General features: G+C 53.2%; 1 protein-coding gene across 1 annotated transcript; it reads left to right on the top strand.

Moving 5' to 3' along the window:
* Positions 1-18662: 18662 nt before the first annotated feature.
* LOC145968975 (uncharacterized) lies at positions 18663-19406 on the top strand. Its single transcript, XM_083094858.1, has one exon. The coding sequence runs from the start codon at positions 18663-18665 to the stop codon at positions 19404-19406; it is 744 nt and encodes a 247-aa protein (XP_082950984.1).
* The last annotated feature ends 907 nt before the right edge of the window (positions 19407-20313 follow it).

Below are 20313 nucleotides of genomic sequence, written 5' to 3'. Positions count from 1 at the left end.
GATTGATGAACAATGCGGTATTTGGCAAAACGATGGAAAATGCGCAATCGCGTTGATGTAAAATTATTAACACACTGACAAGGGTTCTGGAGATTTTCTTATGCACATATAGAGTGAGAAAGTCTGAAACCGGTAAAATTTCTAAAAAATACGCATTTTCGTAAGAAATGTTTTATACAAAAGTTATAGGGTTTCAAGTGACGCATTACATAGTAATACTAGTTTGGCCGTAAATAGCGTTATCAAGGTTACCTGAAGATCACATTCAATTTCTTAAGTGCGAATCTATTTTTCATTGCACATTCTTGTAGTGTAGCTCGAGAACATTTCAAAACACTATAATAAAGTATTTTTCTGTAAAGTACTTTTCAAGTTATGAGGTTTGAAAATTACAATACCGCCTACATTAGTATTACCCAAGATGCACCGCATGGAGGTTACACGGTCAGATTTACACCTCTTTTTTATGTATATTTGTTTGTGTGTGTATACGCGTGCGGACGTGTGTGTAGGTTATTTAAAAAAATAAATAGGAGAGAATAAGAAAGAATCATTGGGGAGTGCCAACAAAACCTTGCTATCATGCAAGTATAAATGTTGTTCTACAGAGCAAAGATAATTGTCACAATTAGCGGTGGACCGTACGATAAAGACTTCGAGGCAGTTGGTCACTCGCTTATATTACCTAGTTCTCCGCATTCTCCGGTATAGAACACAATTTTATGCACTTATCTGATTGATATTTATCAATCTATATAAATAAACTGAAATACTACATAGTGCTTGTTAATCCTTTTATCCTCCTATTCGTAGGAATTTTTCTAGTCTCGTTGTAGCGAGACTCAACAAATCGTGCGTTCATCGCTAGTTCAGTTTTCGCCGTTATTTGTTTTTTCGTCAGTATTATGAATCCATTTCGTATCATCAATTTATTGTAGCGGAAGGTAATTACTCAATGGAGTAATAGTATTTCAACAAATAATGCCGCTTCATCAGCTGCTATTGATGAGGAAGACATTGCCTCTCAACTTTTCATTTTACTGGAGGATATTGTTACCGGCTCATTGACAAGTATGGAGTGTTATCGTACACTTAATTTTGAAGACAAGTAGTGATCCTGAATTTGAGCAAGAGTGTACCTATGATCCGATCTATGATTACGAACTTGATACTGGATTGGCGGCAACTGTGCATAGTTTTGGTTTTGAGACAATGAAAAAAATACATAACTTATATGAGAATAGAAGGTCTCCCAAATCGATCATGAAATTATACCCGAAAATACGGCACAATGAACAACTATGCAGAATTTTAGACTATGTAAAGAAGGGAGGGACATACAAGATGAAAATTTTAAAAAAAAGAGCACATTTATGAGCGCTTTCAGTTTGTTAGAAACAATCATTCGACAGTACATGATATGAGACATAATGATCTCCGCAGATAGGAAATAAAATTTGTTCAGTTGGACTTGATAATTTTACTGCAAGTGATCATTTCTTGAATGATTTGAAGGCGCAAATGCGTGTAAGATCGAGGAAAGTTACGCATGTAACTATAACGGTAGGACGAGGAAATGAAGAAGAAATAAAACAATAGGCTCTTGCACACATGTGCAAAAGTAAATGAACAGTTGCCAACTGTTGAAGTAGCAATAAACGCTGATCAGTCATCGTTTGTACAGGAGTTTTATTCTACGCGAACTCTTTCCCATGTGGGTGAAAAAAAACATTTGTAGGAGTGGAAAGTTTAAATAAAACCACTCCTGTAAACTCACTCGTACACAATAATGCCTAGCATTACTATAGAAGGTCGGCTTTTAAGCCCTCTGTTTCTCTGCCTGCAGGAAACAACAGGGAATGAGTTCGGCCCAATTGTGGAACTTCAAGTAAGGGCACAGACTCCACGAAATGTTTTTGTTACTTGTAGCAAATCGGGCAAAATGTCCATAAGAATGTAAAGAAATGGGTACAAAATTGCGTTGTGCCACATTTAAATGAAAAGAAAACATTAATCATGATCGATAGCTGATCTGCCAAGAAAAGGATTATGTGTCGGATCTTATTAAAAAAAATATAAGAAGCGAGAACCATTGTGAGGAAAATGCAGTAAGCGTTTCGACAATACCCCCAGGCACTACTGCCTTGTGTCAATCAAATGACGTTTATTTTTTACGTCAATGGAAAGTTATAGTTCGCAAGGTATACGATCGGTTTACATTGGATGAATTAGACATTCCTCAGGACAGATATTTCATTATAAGGTAATTATTTAGCTTAGGGGAACCATCTCGGATAACCTTGACTTTGACATGTATTGTCAAGGTGATGACTCTGAGTAACATTCAAAAGGTTTTAGTCGGCGCTCATTGTTTATTTAAAAGTTATAAACAAAAGAAGTTTTATAAATAGAACATATTTTTCGGATACCATGTACACGCATCGGCAGGAATGGTATCCCGGTATGTATGTGTGGACGGCCGACGTCATACGCACACACGCGAAGCGCGCACGTAGCCAAGAATTTATTATTTCATTAAATTTTATCTTTTATATAATTTAATTATTATATAATTTAATAGAATGAATGTTTTAGTGCACGCGGTTAAGACGCATTTCTTAAAGAAAGAAAAGAAAAGTACACATATCGATAGTAGAGCGCAAGAGACACGTATAGAAATAGCGCGGTGTCCCGCGCGGTATATGGCTGTCTCGCTCGCACTCTCTCGTCCGAGCGTCGAGCGAGAGAAACGGCTATCGAACACCTCTAACTCGGTATCACGTCTTATAGTGCTTTCTCTCTCGCTCTTGTGCCGTGCGCGAAGGACGCAACATCGGAATGCCCCCACTACTCTACCCCTACTTTCTCTCTCGCTGCCCGGCCCGCGTACATGCGCGCTTCGTTTGTATGAGTGTGACGACAGTGAGCGTCAACACAAGCATACCGGGACACCATTCCTGCCGGTGCGTGTACATATATTATGGATTTATAACTCTATGCCAGAGCTGTCCACGTTTTGCACATTTCGACCGATTTCCGTGAGTCAACGCCTATCGCCCCCCACTTACGTCTCGAGATCTTGACAACGAATCAGCTAACAACCGTAACCAAAACACTTCAGGTACGGCGCATTTATAACGCGATACCGTTCCCTATACCCCGTCTGCTAAATGTCAATATTTTATTATTAATGTAATTATTATAATAATCGGGAATTGAAACTTTCTGTTATACATTTTGAATTAATTATCTAAAAAGACTTTAAAGAACTCGCTTATTTTTTTAACGTATTAACATTTGATATACGTAGGGAACAACATCGCGTTATAGATAAGCCGTACCTGAAGTAAAGTGTCGCGCGTCTTAGTTACGGTTATTAGCTGGCTCGTTGTTAAGATCTGGAGACGTAAGGGGAGAGGGGGGGCGGCGATAGACGTCGACTCACGGAAATCGGCCGAAATGTGCAAAACGTGGACAGCTCTGCTCTATGCAAAGCGAGGTATACCCCATACCACGGACATGGGTTGGGTTAGGTTGTGATCGGACGACTTATTATTGGGTAAAAATATCCGAGGATGTAGTTCTCTTACCTTTAGTAATTACGGTCGCCAGCTTATTTATCCACCAACAAGCAAGGATTTTGGGCTTGTATAAGCCCAACGCCAGAGTCGAGATCCCTGGAATATTCCACTGGCCTCGCCTAGCTGCGTCACGCCACCGTATCGGGTTACAAGATGGCCGCTGACTGCGTCTCAACGATGGAAATTTCCGACGTCTTTCCGTCGTATCTCCACTCGTTCTAATATTTCTTTTCTGTTTCAGGTCGCCGCTGGACGATGGACTTCGCCACTGAACAACGCTGACAGGATGACGTCACCGCTATGGATTCCTCCTCAGGTAAGTCACCTTTTATTTTGGAAATATTTGTTTCACAAATATTTCTTTTCAGATCACTCCCGGATGGACTAATATCTACCGGATTTATGGATCTTGGAATTTATCACTTGGATAAATGATAACTGCTACCGTTCAAATTATATATATTAATATATTTAAATAAAATAAAATATAAATGAACTTGGATTATTACAGTTATTTCGTATTTGGACATGCAAGTCCTATAATACACAATATCGCCGTGTACGCGGAACAATATTCTCTATACTTCGTTTTCTTTATGGAAAATTCCGATAAACTTGCTACGCGCGTGTTACCGAAAAATCGCAACGAAGGCATCCGGAAAAAAGCTCTCGAGTGAGCTCTGCAGCCCGTTATATAGGCCTCCCCACTCTTGGCTATCCCCTCTTTCGATCCTGCTTCGCGGCCTGTTCCATTTTCCGCCGCTCGCCGTACGATCGGTTTTCGTACATGCGCATCGGTTCTGCGCATGCGTAGTACCTGCGCATCCCTAGTACACGCACCGTGGTTCTGCGCATATGTATTAGAAGTTTAACTGTTCTAAGCCTTAAAATAAGAATCTTTACATAAAATATGCTTAATTTAACACAATTTACTTATCTTATATAGATTTACTTGTTTTTGATTAATTTTATATGTTTAACTTATTTTAACTTATTTTAAGTGCACTTTTCTACACTTTTGCTCTCTGTTTTACTATCTCTTGGGTAATTCTCTTTTAAGTGCGTTCCAATTTACACTTCCTTATATTATAGGTTATAATAATTAGGTTTTACAATATAATAACAATATATATATATTTATTCTTATTTTTACAAAATATATTTGTACTTCATATTCTGAGTTATTTTTATCGTCCTTTTTGTCCTCATTCTCCTTGGTTACTTTATCCAAGGTCCTGAATGGAATGAGTTTTCCCTCCGGGCTCATTATCGTCGCTTTTTCGGTTGTTCGGTACCTCTCTACCGATTTCGCTCTTAGCACTTCCTTCTGTTTGACTCCTGACGTCCCTGGCTGCTCTTCGTGTTTCTCCGGGCTCTGGGGAGTCATGGCGCTCTGCAGCGTCGGTTGCAAGGTTAGGTTGTGATCGGACAATGGAGAGAATTTTTAATATTCTGAGTAAATGAGGTTCCTACCTTATCACAATTTACGGTCGCCAGCTTATTTGACCCTCCAATAAGCAAGGAAATGGGCCTCGGGTTGTCGTTCCTTCAATCGGATCCCCAGGTTGAGTGCCACTGGGTAATCTTCCACTCTGCGTCGCGCGTGTCCCAAACTGCGCAGGGATCTAACGCGTATGACGCAACTGCACGAGTATCACGTTACACTAGTGTGATCACCACACTGACCAAGATGGCCGCCCGTTCCTTTGTTCGACTTGTCGATGCGTGTCCGTAACTACGCACCACCTACCTCGTCGTTTCTCTTTGTTCTAATCCCTTGTTTCTTTGTTACAGGTCGCCGCTGGATAATTCCGTCACCCTCTGGATGCTGGATCCTTCCGGATACTGGATACCCTACGCCACGCCCAAGAAATCTCCGGGAATAAAGGATATCAAAACCGTTTTTATCTTTGTCACAGGTCGCCGCTGGAACACTTCAGTACTCTCGACGCCCACGAGATAAGACAAGATTATGATCGAGAAAGATTTCCGCAGCCTTACAGGAAGTCTCAGGAAACGAGGAATATTCCACACACTCGCGGAAAATAAGTCAAAATTCACTTCAAGTTCAATATACAGGGTGAGTCAAAAGTATGTTTTAAAAATTTGTGAGCGTGTTCCTGGATAAAAAGGAAGAACAAATGTTCATATGAACATATGGCCGCAAATGCTTTGTTGTCGAGATAATGGACATGGTGGATTGGACGTGGTGGTCCAGTGTCATGGCCATCGAGATCACCGGACCTGACCCCACTGGACTTTTATCTGTGGGGTTATTTGAAGAACGTCGTCTATCAAACACCAGTTAACAATGAAGAGGATCTATGGGCACGTGTGCAGGATGCTTGCAGGATGGTCCGTAGAAATCCTGGTGTTTTCGAACGACTGCGCCAGTCATGCGGACGTCGTGCTCAAGCATGTGTTGAAAATGATGGAGGACATGTAGAACATCTCTTATAAACAACAATAACAAAATTGTAAACGTTCAAATAAAGCATTATTTGATACTGCTGATTTATGTCCATTATCTCGACAACAAAGCATTTGCGACCATATGTTCATATGAACATTTGTTTTTCCTTTTTATCCAGGAACACGTTCACAAATTTTTAAAACATACTTTTGACTCACCCTGTATAATAAAATATATTTATTAAAAAGCGAATATATAAATTTCTCTTTATTATCAGAGATGTTAACGCACGCACTTTTACATTTACGTCGCGAAAACTTTCTTTACGTCGTTCTATTGTTCGACGGTCTTATATCACGATTTACTACGCTTGGTAGTTCCTCCGGGAAAAAGCCCCATTGGTTTTTATTTAACGTCTCGCTAGTGAATTACGCACTTGCACTAATTACTTTAATTGCGCGACAGACTTAAGCTCACGGTTCCACTCTGCTTGGTAGTTCATCCGGGAAAAAGCCTGGAACGCTCTCTGCGCTCGCTTTTATAGCAATATCCCCACTCTTCAGTGGGCGTGTCGACGGCTCTACCGCAGTAGCATGGCAACGCCATCGAGTACTTAGTCGGTAAATTGTTTTGGTTATCGACGCTGACTGGTCACTGTCTCACCGAACACCCGGTCGGTAATTTCGTTGGTTACCGACATTAGTCGGTCACTATCCCATCGGGTACCTGGTCGGTAATTTCGTTGGTTATCGACGGTGAATAAGATATGCTTAAAATTCGCTTAAATTGCTCTAAACCATATAATAATGCATTCTAATCGCAAAATAGTTGAAAATCAGCATTTTTCGCCGTTTGCACTTTTGTGCACTTTTTGCACATTTGAGTGCAGATTGTTATTTTTGCCGCAAGTACTTAACTAATGACTCGCACGCATATCATACATTCTAAAACATATATTTACACGTCTTACATCGATTTACGTGCATTCCAATAAAACTTATATGATAAAAGTCTTTTTCTTTATTTTCCGACAATCCTGTCTATAACTCTTTCGGATCATCGTTGACTTGGGCTGCCCTCCAGTCGCATCATCGGGTCCGTCCTGTCCTTCAATGGCATAGTCCGGGCGGTGCTTCCTCTCGTGCGTCTGGTCAGGCTGGTATAGCCTTCCGGTTGCAAGGTTAGGTAACCCCGTAAGCCGCGGTGGTTATATCGTGCCCACCCGGCCAATACAGAGGCAATCAGGCTGGCCACGGAGAAGATTGACCTGGCCAGTCTTGATATAAACGGGGTAACAATCAGGCGTACAGCTACCGGGGCCCAAATTTTTGAAATGGGGGCCCCGATAACAAACGCAAAGCGGATGTGCTCGCCGAGCGCATGAGGGAGGTGTTTGCCGACAGGAGGAGATAAGGGTGTCCCGTCCCTCCCCAACGGCAGAATTGAGGGTCCGCGACTTGTGCGACGCCGTGGAGGAAAGAGGGATGGCGAGGAGGCGGGAAGAGGACTAGTCCCTTCCCCCTCCTCACAGCATCATAAGAGCGACGTTGGGAGATGTGAGGGAGCTACGGCTCCGTCTAGCCCAAAAACAAAGGGCGGAGTTAGCAGTTGATGGGGGGGACCGAGAATCCCTTCCGGAATGCATGGAGGGGCGCGCGTGAGCGCCCTTCCGTGCGATTCCCTCTGGACCCGGTCGCCGAGGACGGGGGCCCGAGGCGACCAGGCGGGTCCACGAGGAAGGTGAGCGGGTGGCGTGGTCCCACCCGCCCACAGTCAGGAAGGAGGGGAAGGGGTAATGCCCTCCCCCCGGGATGGAGACCCGGCAGTCAACACTGAAAGACCGCTGGGTCCCAAGCGCGGAGGGGAGACCAGTCGGGGATGCCGATGAATTGCATCAGCTAGTTCCGGGTCCCCGCCTGCCCCTCCAGACGCGCGGAAGGCCACTCCTGGGGTTTTAGCGGGTAAACTGGCGATCATGGCCGGGAGTCCCGCATAACCCCCGTCCTTCCCCCGAGAGCGGGGGTATGCATAAAGCATTTCCCCAGGGTTACCAAAAAAAAAAACGCCGTGGAGGAAGAGGACGTACTCAGAGCTGTGGCCTCTGCCGGTGATTGCGATCCCAACCAAGTGAAGGTGCGACCAATCAGGTCAACTGGCAGGGGACTTGGTACAGCCTGGGTGCATTGCCCGCTAGCCGCGGCTAATAAGTTAGTCGCGGCAAAGCGGCTAAGGATTGGCTGGACCAATGTCCGGGTAGAGGCACTAGAGAAGAGGCCCCTCCAGTGCTTCAGATGCCTGGAGAAGGGCCACGTAAGGGCCCAATGCGGAAATGCGCCGGATAGGACGGCGCAGTGTTACAGGTGCGGGACGCCAGGGCACATAGCCAGGGACTGCACAGCGCCGACAAAATGTTCGGTATGTGCAGATCTCGGACGCCCGGCCGATCATAGGGCTGGCTCCCGCGCCTGTAAGGCGCCCAAGAAGAAAAAAGGCAAGGGCGCGGAGGCGAGGAACGCCCCAAGGGGAGCTGTTGTAGGAGCAGCAACCCCCGCCCCCTCGCAGAGAGTGGAGGCGAAAAAGGCCGACTCCCCTCTGTCGGGGAGGGGTATATGGAGTGCGAGCCCCTCCCGCAGAGGGAAAGGAAGGAGAGAATAGACGATAAGCCTGCGGAGAGCCCCTCACGAAAGGCATTTCCATGGAGGTTATGCCGGAGGAGCTTGAAAACCATGAGTAAGTATGGTAATCAGGCTCCTTCAGGTCAATCTGAATCACGCCAAGCAGGCGCAGGATCTCTTCTGGCAAAGCCTGATTGAGCGTGATATAGGATTGGCTATAGTCGCCGAGCCATACAGAGTCCCCGACTCGAACGCTAACTGGATCGGGGACAACCAAGGCTCGGCGGCTATCGTGAGGGCGGCAAGCGAATCCCCCCCTCTCAAAATGATCAGGAGAGGAGAGGGGTTTGTTGCAGCCAAGTGGGGGCCCATCGACATCGTGGGATGTTATGCCCCCCCCCAGATGGAGTCTTACCGAGTTCGACACACTATTGTACCAAGTGGAGGTGGTCGTGCGCGACACACCTCCCGACCACCCAATAATAATAGCCGGGGACTTTAACGCAAAGTCCCCGGCGTGGGGCGGAACTCGGTGGGACATCAGGGGAAGTTCCCTGTATGCGTGGGCGGAATCCCTCGGTCTCTGCTTTTTTAACAGGGGCCGGGTCAGCACCTGTGTCCGGCCTCAGGGGGAGTCCATCGTGGATATCACGATGGGCTCCCGGAGAGTCGGGGATATAGTCACCTACTGGCGCGTAGTTGATGATTCGAGAGGAGAAACCCTCTCGGATCATCGATATATAGTAATCACTATAGGAATCGCGTTGCTCCGCCCACCCAGGGGGAGGGTGAGAAGAAATGGGTCCTCACAAAATTGGACGAGGAGAAGCTCGAGACCGCCTTGAGAGCGGTGACTTGGGGCTTAGGGGAAGGAGAAACGGGGCGGGACATTGTCACCGAGGTAGAGTGGCTCCGGGGCACGATGCAAAAGATTTGCGACGAATCCATGCCCCGGACCTCGTCCCGCCCCCGCCGGGCCACATATTGGTGGACGGACGAGATAGCCGAATTGGGGCGCTCGTCCGTCCGGGCCCGGCGAATCCTCTCTAGATTCCCGAGGAACGGGAACCAGGAGAAGAAGGAAGAGGCCTTGGCCACATATAGAGCCGCTAGGTGTGCCCTTAGTCTCGCCATACGCAAGTCCAGGGCCAGTTGTTGGGATGAAATGTTGACATCCCCAACACGGACCCATGGGGGCGCCCATATAAGATTGTCCTTAAAAAGCATAGGACATAGGCGCCCCCCGCGACGTAGTCTCTGGACCCTCACATCCTCCGTGAAGTAGTGGACACCCTTTTCCCGTGTGAGGTGGAGGGGTCCACGTCAGAGTGGGGTCCGAATCTCGATAGACCCCACAAAATCACGGAGGAGCTGGAGGTGTCCGGAGGCGAAATAATACGGGCCGTCCGACGTATAGGGGCCAAGAAGGCCCCCCGGACCGAACGGAATCCCCGGAAAAATATTGGTTCGGGCCCTGGAATACTTGAGCGAGCGCCTGAGGCATACGTTTAACGAGTGCCTCAGGCAGGGGCAGTTCCCCCAGCATTGGAAGAGGGCCAAGCTGGTCCTGCTTCCAAAGGAGGGCAGAGAGCCAGAAACTCCGTCGGCTTATAGGCCAATTTGCCTGCTGGACGAAGTCGGCAAGATCTTCGAGAGGATTCTCGCGAGCCGACTCGTCCAGCACCTGTGTCAAAAGGATCGCGGTCTCCACGAGGAGCAGTACGGCTTCCGTGAGGGACGCTCCACCATGGATGCGGTTGGACGCGTCAGGGCCCTCACGGAGGCCGCAATGGAGGAGGGGAGGGTGGCGATGGCCATTTCACTCGATATAGCAAATGCCTTCAACAACCTCCCCTGGGATAGGATAGGGGACGCTCTCCAACAAAGGGAGGTCCCCAGCTACCTCGTGGGGATACTGCGAGATTACTCCGGGACAGGGAACCGGAGCTCACCAGTCAGGGTGGACTCCAGAGCCGACGGAGCATACGGTGCGGGGTCCCGCAGGGGCCAGTTTTAGGCCCGCTGCTATGGGACCTCGCGTACGACCGTATTCTCTGCCTTCTTCTTTCCCGGGGCTGCCACGCCATCTGCTACGCAGACGACACGCTCGTGGTGGCCACCAGGGAGGGCTGAGGGGACGTAGTGGCCAAGGCCGAAACAGGGGTGGCACGTGTGGTCCGTGGTATCACGGAGATGGGCCTCAAAGTGGCGGTACAAAAAAACGGAGGCTATGTTCTTTTTCAACCGAGCCTCCGGGGTACCACCAGAGGCCCATATAAGAATAGGAGGGACCTCCATCCTGGTGGGAGACCGCCTGAAATACCTAGGTCTCCTACTGGATGGCAGGTGGAGATTTGGGCACCATTTCGGTGCCCTAGCCCCCAGGGTGGAAATGATGTCGACCGCACTGGGCCGGCTCTTGCCTAACCTTGGGGGCCCGAATGGCCGTGTCCTCCGCTTATATGTGAGTACCATCAATGCGTCGGGTGCAGCGTGGCATGGCTGCGAGAGTCACAAGGGCCTACCGCACGGTATCTCACGCGGCGGACCCCTTGCGGGGTGGCCGTCCCTGGAGTTCCTCGCGACGATGTACGCTGAGAGATATCAGCTAGAGCGAGAACTTCGGGGCGAGGCAAGGCAGCCTCTGCCACCGAAGATGAAGAAGGCCATCCGGCTCCACGCTCGACGGTCGATGGTGAAGAGGTGGGACGCCCACCTCTCCGACCCGCGGACAGCGGGCCGAAGGACCGTCGAGGCCATCCGGCCCTGTCTAGGCGAATGGCTGGACAGGGCTCAGGGGAAGGTCACCTTCCGGCTGACACAGGTGTTCACCGGGCATGGTTGCTTCGATGAGTACCTGTGTCGGATACGCCGGGAGGAAACCACACGGTGCCACCACTGCGAGGAACGGAGAGACACGGCGCAGCATACACTCGCTGAGTGCCCGGCATGGGAAGAGCTGCGCCGTGGTTTCGTTAGAGTCGTTGGACACGACCTCTCGCTGCCGGTCCTTGTGACGAAGATGATCGGCAGCGAGGAGGCCTGGAAGGCAGCCGTCTCCTTTTGTGAGGCTGTTATGCTCGCAAAGGAGACGGCTGAGAGAATCCGCCGCTAAGAGGCGGCGGCGGAGGAGGCCGCGGCCGCAATGGCAGCGGTAGCAGCGGCTCCGACAACTTCCGTAGGGAGCGACAGCGAAAGCGAGGAGGAGGAGGAGGGTTTTGACGGGGATGCGAGAGCACCCCCGCCACCCCCTCCGCGAAGAGTATTAAGAAGAAGGGGAGGCAGGAGGGAGATGACAATAGGGGGGAGGTAAGCGATGAAGGGACAAGTCCCTCAGCTGCAAACCTCCCCACAGCTATATATCCCCCCCTCTCCCCCCTATATGGGGGAAGAACGGGATGGCGAGGAGGCGAGGGTACCCTAAACCCTCCCTCCTCACGGCCGCAGAGTCGCGGTCGCGAGATAACAGAGGGGGAGCATAGGCTCCCCCTCACATGCTGACACAGCCGAAGAGGAGCTAGGGGGGGTGCGCGAGACCCCTCCCCTACGGAAACTGCGGCACCGCTGGATAGGCGGTCCCGCGATTCCCTCTGGACCCGGTCGCCGCGGGCGGGGGGCCAAAGCGACCAAGCGGGTCCACGAGGAAGGTGGGCGGACGGTGTAACCCCGTCCGCCCACACAGTTAGGAAGGAGGGGAGGGCAACATTCCGACGCCCTCCCCGCGAAGGCGACCCGGCGACACACTCAAGATTGCCGGGTCCCAAGCGCGGAGGGGAAATCCAGCCGGGGATTCCGAAGTATTGCAATTGCCAGTTCCGGGTCCCCGCCTGCCCCTCCAGACGCGCGGCTACTCCTGGAGTTTTAGCGGGTAAACCGGACGGTCAACACTTGGTGCGTCCGGGAGTCCCGCATAACCCTCGTCTCTCCCCTGAGAGCGAGGGTATGTATAAAGCATTTCTCCAGGGTTATCAAAAAAAAAAGGTAACCCTGTAAGCCTCTCCGGGTACGCCACCTTGTCGTGGTGGAAGGGCTCGGGTGATCCAACGATCCGCTGTGGTAGTACCGAGGGTCCAACCCTCGGGAGGGCCGGCGGGGAGGATCACTCGTTAAGAGCGTACCAGGGCACCCGGCTTTGCCCAGGGGACAGTCTGTCCCCGAAGGGTCACTGAGACCCAATGTCGATAGGGGAAGGAGATCCCGATTACAAACCCCGGCTGCACGGAGCCGATAAGGGAGGATTTCTATCCTCCCTCCGTGCTGGGGTGTGCCGGGTGCTCCCGGTTGGAGTATAGACGCCTGTGGAGGGAGGGCACGAAGGCGCCTCTGTGTCTGGGGACGACGCCCTTTTCGGGGCGTGCGTCCTGGCAGAGGGGTTGCCGGAGTCCCAGTCGGGGGGAGGCGGTTGGCTGGGGGGGGTGCCTTGTGTCTGGGGGCGACGTCCTTCGGGGCGTGCGTCCTGGCATGGGGTGCCCTCTCAGCGTCCCGCAATGGACCATGGGGGGCCGACTGTGGCAGCCTGGTCGGCTGGGCCCGTGGTCTGGGAAGATGTGGGTGCCGGTCTTCCCTGTGTTCGGGTGGCGTCCATAGCTGGACGTCCCCCGGCATGGGGTGGAAGCGGCGTCCCACAATGAGGGAGGGCCTCCACCGCCTAGCAAACGGCCTGAAGCGTGGCTCCAGGATACGCGTCAGGTAGGGGAAGCGACGGGTCGGCAGTTTTTACGTCCGGAAATATCCGGACAACCGGGTTAGCCGACCTGGGTCGCACCGAGCCACTCGGACATCTTCCGAGCCCAGGTCGGTGCGACGGAGGAAACAGCGGTTGGGTGTCCACGGGGGGGAATCTCCCCCCACTGGTCCCCCACCGCTGCCAGCCGCCAGAGCCGCTCGGACGTATTCCGAGGTCGGGGTCTGGCGGCGTCCCTGGGGCAAGGTGAGCCCTGGGGCAAGGTGAGCCCTGGGGCAAGGTGAGCCCTGGGGCAAGGTGAGGGATGCCTTGTTGCATCACGGTATCCCTCAATATCTCGTGGAGGTGGCCAAGTCGTACTTCAGGAGCAGGGGCCTGGAGTACCGCAACAAAAGCGGTACTCAATGCCGAAGGGCGATGCATTGCGGTGTTCCACAGGGGTCAGTTCTAGGACCCCTACTCTGGGACATCGCATATGACCGCGTGTTACGTACTGCCCTCCCCCCCGGCTGCAGAGTGGTGTGTTATGCCGATGACACACTGCTGCTGGCCGGGGGTATAGACTGGGGGGAGGCGATTAGGACGGCGAACCTCGCGGTGGCATGTGTCGTGCGTGGAATTAAAGATATGGGTCTGAGGGTGGCCCCCCAGAAAACAGAGGCCATCTTTTTTCACAATGGTCTCCGTGGGAGGCCGCCCGGGGCCCATATCCAGGTGGATGACACCCCTGTCCAGCTGGGGAAAAACTTAAAATATTTAGGCCTACAGCTGGACGGAAGATGGAGCTTTGACGACCACTTCGATCGTCTGGCTGGGAAGGTAAATAAGGTGGTAGCAGCACTCAGTAGGCTGCTACCAAACCTTGGGGGGCCAGACGATCGGGTGCGCCGCATTTATGCGCACACCGTCAATTCGGTGGCCCTATATGGGCACCAGCGTGGGCGGACGAGGCGGTTGGCAGGAAACATATAAGGGACACCCTGCGCAGGATACAGCGCAGGGTGGCCATCCGCCTCGTTCGAGGATATCGGACGGTGTCGCACGCGGCGGCCTCGGTCCTGGCGGGTCTCCCGCCCATGGAGCTTGTGGCGCGAGCACAATCCCGCGCCTACGAGAGGTTGAAGGAGCTCCGTGGGTTGGAAGTACCGATCACCGCTAGGATTCGGGACGTCGTCAAACTCCAAACCCGACAACAGATGATGGAGGAGTGGGGGGAGTACTTAACCTCCATTCCCCCAACAGATTCAGGGAGCAGAGTCGTCGGGGCCGTGGGGCCTGTCCTAGACGAATGGACAGAGAGGCCCCACGGCAGTATGTCATACCACCTGACGCAGGTACTCGGCGAGTACCTGCATAAGATTGGGAAGGAAGGCACGACACAATGCCACCACTGTGAGGCGGAAAGGGACACGGCGCAACATACACTCGAGATTTGCCCAGCATGGGTAGAGGAGCGCCGTGTCCTTTCCGAAATTATAGGGGAGGATTTATCGCTCCCGGCCGTTGTTAAAGAAATGGTCGGGAGCGAAGAAGCATGGAGAGCTGTGGCAACCTTCTGTGTCAGAACGATGACACAGAAGGAAGCCGCGGAGCGCGAGAGAGAAAGGGCTGCTGCCGCAATCAGCAGCGAAGAAGAGGATACGGAAAGCGACGGGGGAAGAGGTAGAAGAACAGGAAGAAGGCGAACACGCCAGAGACCCCCCCCCCGTCGCCGCCTCATTGGAGGCAGTGATCTCTCCCCTGTCCGACAGGACGGGGGATGATAAACCTGGGGGGAAAACACTACAGTCTTTCCCCCCCCTAATAACACCACCGGTACGGGGGTGGGGTGATCACTGAAACAGATCACCCCACCTATACATATAGGTAGTTCTCGCCTCCCCTCCTACAACAAAGAGGGGGGGAAGGCGAAACAGGACGGGGGCTTGAGCGGGAGACCCAAGCCCTCGTCCGTCCCCGGGGAGAAGAAATTTGCTCCCCCGGAGGAGCGGCATGGGAGTGTGACCCTCCTGTGCCGCAACAAAGGGAAGGCCCCCTCTCCCAAATATACAAGGGAGAGGGACAAGGGCCGCCGTCCAATAAAAAGACGGCCCTCGGGCCAGGCTAGGCAGGGGCCCTCCGGAAGTATTGCAGGTGCTCGTTCCCGGAGGGTCCCAGACAGGCCCGGGCCAGGTCACCGCAGGGGTTTTAGTGGGTCGGGGGCGTGTCTTAAGCGCCCCTAAAACCAACATAACCCAATGTTTCGTCCCCGCGGGAATTGGGTATCTCCTTGGAGATTTCCCCTGCGTCAAAAAAAAAAAAAAAAAAAAAGGGTCTGGCGGCGTGAGTTTGGGTACCCGGTCGTTGCCGTGACCGTTTCCCCTTCCGAAACGGCAACTACCGGGACGGTGCATTTCCCCAGATCTTAAAAATCTGGGGAGGGAAAACAGCTGGTCGCCCGGGTATACCCTCACCCCCGCCGAGTGTCCCGAAACATGACCGGGAACACTCACGACGGGGGGCCCCAAGTTCCCCCGGGGGGTCGAGCTATGTCACGGGCCGGTGACCATGCAGCACTGGCACTGGACTCTAGCCCCTTACTCACCCATGGGGGTTTTTTACGCCCCCATGGGCATTCAGGGGTCCCACGCCTTTGACCTCGTGGGTACTGCTGCGGGCGGCACCACTCGGGGGGGCCCCACGGACGGTTGGAGCGAGGTCGCCGCTATATACAGAAGGAGAAAGAGGAGGAACCACAACCAGGTCCGAATGGACTTGGAAACCCCTGCACTTCCACTTCTACTCCCACTGGAAAAGGAGAAGGTGTCGGCAGTGCGAGCAGGGACGTGTTCCCGGCCCGGACACTGCTGATGACTCCCTCAAGCTCCCAGAAGAGGGTCGGCAGGTTGGATGCCAACTCTTTGAACGGTAGTGAGGGCGAGGACGAGAGCGATATCGCCGAGATACTTGGCGAAGGGGCCCAGAAGAGGGAGAGAAGAGGAGGGTCGCCAACAAAAGGAAGAGAACAAAGAGAGGAGGGCAGCAGTGGCCCTCAGCTCGTCCCTCTGCCCTCAGAGGCAGGAAATGGACCAAAGTCCAAAAAGACGAGAAGAATCTGGAGGACGAACAGATGAGCGCTCCGACAGAGGACATCGTTGCCAGGATGATTGAGCAGTCTGCTAAAATTTTCAAAATAGCGGACTGCTCACACAATATGAAAGGGAGCCTGGTCGGCTCCATGGGGCCGTTGCACTGATGAGGGCGGCTACCAGTATTATGGCCACGCGTGCCAGAGAGGATCAGGGAAGCAGGGAATTTGCGGTGATCCGCAACGAATTAGAGAAGCTCCGGGCAGAGAACCGAGTGCTCAAAAAGAAGGTGGAGATATAGAAAAACCTTCTCTCCCCCCTCCGACCGCTCCCTGCCCCTCATTTTCAATCCGCGAGCGGCGCTCCTCCGCAAAGAGGCGAAGGGTCGCGCAGTCGTCAGACTCGGAGGAGGAGGGAAAGGGCATGCCCCCTCCTCAACTGAGCATCGCTGCCCCTCCTCCCCCTCTCACTCCTCGGGGAAGAGGAAGAAAGGGGTCGGCAGGAAGAAAGGGACACTCCAAAAGGGAAAGGCCTCCTTCGCTTCGGGCTAACCCTTAAAGGGGTAGAACGGCAGGTCGAGGCGTATCCGCCTGGCCTGAGAGAAGAGGATAGGGCGGAACATGACGTCCTAATGGAGGCGTTGACTCCCGTCCTAGAGGGTATTAAAATCCACAAGGACGAGAGCGGGCCAGAGTTCAGGGGATCAGCGTGGGATCTGCTGAACTCTATTAAGAGTCAGCTGAGTTCCTTAAGAGGGAAGACACGTATCTCCCACTCTACCTTCGACATCCACCCCGCTCCATTTACACTGGAGTCCTACGTCTCTCCCTCGATCATTGAGAAAGAGGCAAAAGCCTCCAACTCTCAGAGGGGAGCGTACCGCTCTAGAGGGAAGCTCATCCTCCCGTGCCCTTTGCCACAAGTGCAGGAGCACAAAAGGGGGGGAAGTAAAACGAAGAAAGGGAGGAAAGGGGGTGAGGAGAGGACTCCTGCCTCCCAGATCGGTCCGCAGAAGACCCAAAAAGGGAAAAGGGAGCCGCAGCCCCCTCAACCCTCATAGGATCAATCGGGGCCCAGCCAGGAGCCAGGGAAAGCTCCCCCAAAGAAGTGAGAGCTGACCACCACCAAACCCGCTCCATCGTCCCCTGCTAAGGGGGGCAATGAAACATGGTCGAAGGTGGTCGACAGGAAGGCCCGCGATAAGGACAAAACTGTCGGGGAGAGCACTGTGAGTGCACCTACCCTGGCAGCTAAACCTAAAGAGACTGGGAGGAAGAATGCTCCCCCCAGACTGCAACGCAGCCCAACGCCTCTCCCCTCGCTCAGGGGAAAGGGAAGAAGGGAAGGAGGAAGCCCCCTCGTACCGCCGCGGTGGTCGTGACGTGCCCACCCGGCGGGTACAAGGAGAATCTCAGGCTGGCAGTTCAGGAAATCGACCTGGCTAGCCTGGGGCTCGAGGGGATGGGAGCTCGACGCGCGGTCACGGGTGCCCATATCTTCGAGATAGGGGGCCCGGACCACGTAAGCAAGGCCGACGCTCTAGCCAAGAGGCTGGACGAAGTCCTTGCCGGGAGAGAAGGGGTGAGGATCTCAAGGTCCACCCAAATGGCGGAGATGCGGGCCAGAGACCTCGATGAATCGGTCGAGGCGAAGGACGTCGCAGCCGCCATTGCGAACGCCACAGGATGTGACCCCGGCTCCGTCAAGACCGGGGAAATTAGATCCTTCGGCGCTGGCCTTGGCACTCTATGGGTGCGCTGTCCCTTGGTCGCGGCCAATAAGTTGGTCGCGGCCAAAAAGGTACGAGTAGGATGGGTGAACGCCCGTGTTGAAGCACTGGAGAAGAGACCCCTCCAGTGCTTCAAGTTTCTAGAAAAAGGACACGTGAAGGCGCAATGTGGCAGCGGCCCAGATAAATAGGGCTAGTGCGGGAAGCCTGGTCATCTAGCCCGGGACTGTGCATCACCGGTGAAATGCCCGGAATGCACCAGTATCGGGCGCCCTGTAAACCACAGGGCAATCTCCCGCGCGTGTATCGCGCCCAAGAGAAAGAGAAGGGGGGCGCCACAAAGCCCCCCAGTTCGATCCTCGAGACCTCCTCTCAACCGATGGTTGTAGAGGAGGTAGGAGCCGGCCCCTCCTCCGCAATGGAGGGAGTGGAGCCGGAGGTAGCCCCTTTCCCACAGAGGGAGCCGAGAGAGGAGGCCAAGAAGAGGCCGGAAGAGTCCCCCCCTGTTGCGGAAAAAGAGTAGGAGGCCTTCATGGTGACGAAGCCGGAGGAGCTTGGCAGCCAGTAATAAGATGGCTGCCAAGATACTCCAGGCCAACCTGAACTACGCTCGACAAGCGCAGGATCTGTTTTTTCAGACCCTGCTAGAGCGTGGTGTCGGGTTGGCTATTGCAGCCGAGCCGTATACAGTCCCAGAAAGAAATCCAAATTGGGTCGGGGACGAAAACGGCTCGGTGGCGATCGTGAGGGCTGCCGTTGAAAACTCCCCTTCTTTAAGTGTTGTGAAGAGGGGAGTGGGACATGCGGCGGCGAGGTGGGAGCCCACCATATTTATAGGGTGCTACACCCCTCCCAGATGGGATGTCGCCCAATTCGAGGAGCTCCGCGAGAGGATGGGGATAATCATTGGGGATCATCTCCACTCCCCATGCCTAATAGCCGGGGACTTTAATGCGAAGTCCTTGGCTTGGGGCTCGCGAACAAGCGACCACAGAGGTGACATCCTAGCGGGGTGGGCGAATTCGCTTGGCCTACACATCCTCAACGAAGGCCAAGCGAGCACCTGTGTCCGCTCCCAAGGGGAGTCGATTGTCGACATTACGATTGGCTCCCCGGGGGTGAGACGAATGGTGTCAGGCTGGCGCGTGTTAGAGGATACAGAGACTCTATCGGACCATCTCTACATTGAGATGGTCCTGGGCTCAGCGCGTCAGCCGGTGCTTCGCCAACCTCGCGGGGAGAGAGTGTTAGCACAAGAAGGTGGGCCCATAAGAAGCTCTCGGAGGAGGAGCTTGAGACCGCTCTTATGGCGGTAACATGGGCCCATGGAGACGGAGACACTGGGCGAGACATCCCGCAAGAAGTGGAGTGGTTGCGGGGCACCATGCAGCGCGTCTGCGATGCTGCCATACCCCGAGCCACGTCCCGCCCGCGCCGCGCCACATATTGGTGGACGGACGAAATAGCCCAACTGAGGCGTTCGTCCGTTCAGGCCCGGCGCACCTGGAAGAGTCTTCGTCCCGCGGGCGAAGAAGAAGCCATCGAAGAGGTTTTGGCTGCTTACAGGGTTGCTAAGTGCGCCCTGAGTTTGGCAATTTGAAAGTCCAGAGCCCAGTGTTGGGATTAGCTCATCGAGTCTCTCAACACGGACTCGTGGGGGCGCCCATACAAAATAGTACTCAATAAACACCGAGCATGGGCGCCCCCCGTGACGGAATCCCTGGATCCCCACGTCCTCGAAGAAGTGGTGGACACCCTCTTCCCTGTAGGGGTGGAGGAGTCCACATTAGAATGGGGTCCTGACGTTTACGGGCCCCATGACATTACCGAGGACGAGGAAATATCCGAGGAAGATCTTGTCCGAGCTGTCCGGCGAATCGGGTCCAATAAGGCTTCCGGACCGGATGGAGTACCTGGCAAGATCTGGGTTCGGGCTCTGGTCTTCCTCGGCGAACGCCTGAGGACTCTGTTTAACGAGTGCCTCAGGCAAGCCGAATTCCCCCAGCCATGGAAGAGGGCCAAACTGGTCCTCCTCCTAAAGGAAGGCAAAAAGGCAGGAACTTCTTCGGCATATAGGCCGATATGCCTGCTGGATGAGGTGAGCAAGCTATTCGAGCGAATAATCGCCAGCCGCCTCGTCCAGTGCCTGTCTCGGAAGGGGATGGATTTCCACGAGGAACAGTATGGCTTCCGTGAGGGGCGATCGACTATCGACGCTGTCTT

Source organism: Camponotus vicinus, unplaced genomic scaffold, assembly GCF_025532165.1.
Source record: "Camponotus vicinus isolate PSW18456_S1 unplaced genomic scaffold, iyCamVici1.0 SCAF_3, whole genome shotgun sequence".
NCBI classification, from domain to species: Eukaryota; Metazoa; Arthropoda; class Insecta; order Hymenoptera; family Formicidae; genus Camponotus; species Camponotus vicinus.
Note: the sequence above shows the minus strand (reverse complement) of the source record. Positions and strands in the feature narration are given on the sequence as shown.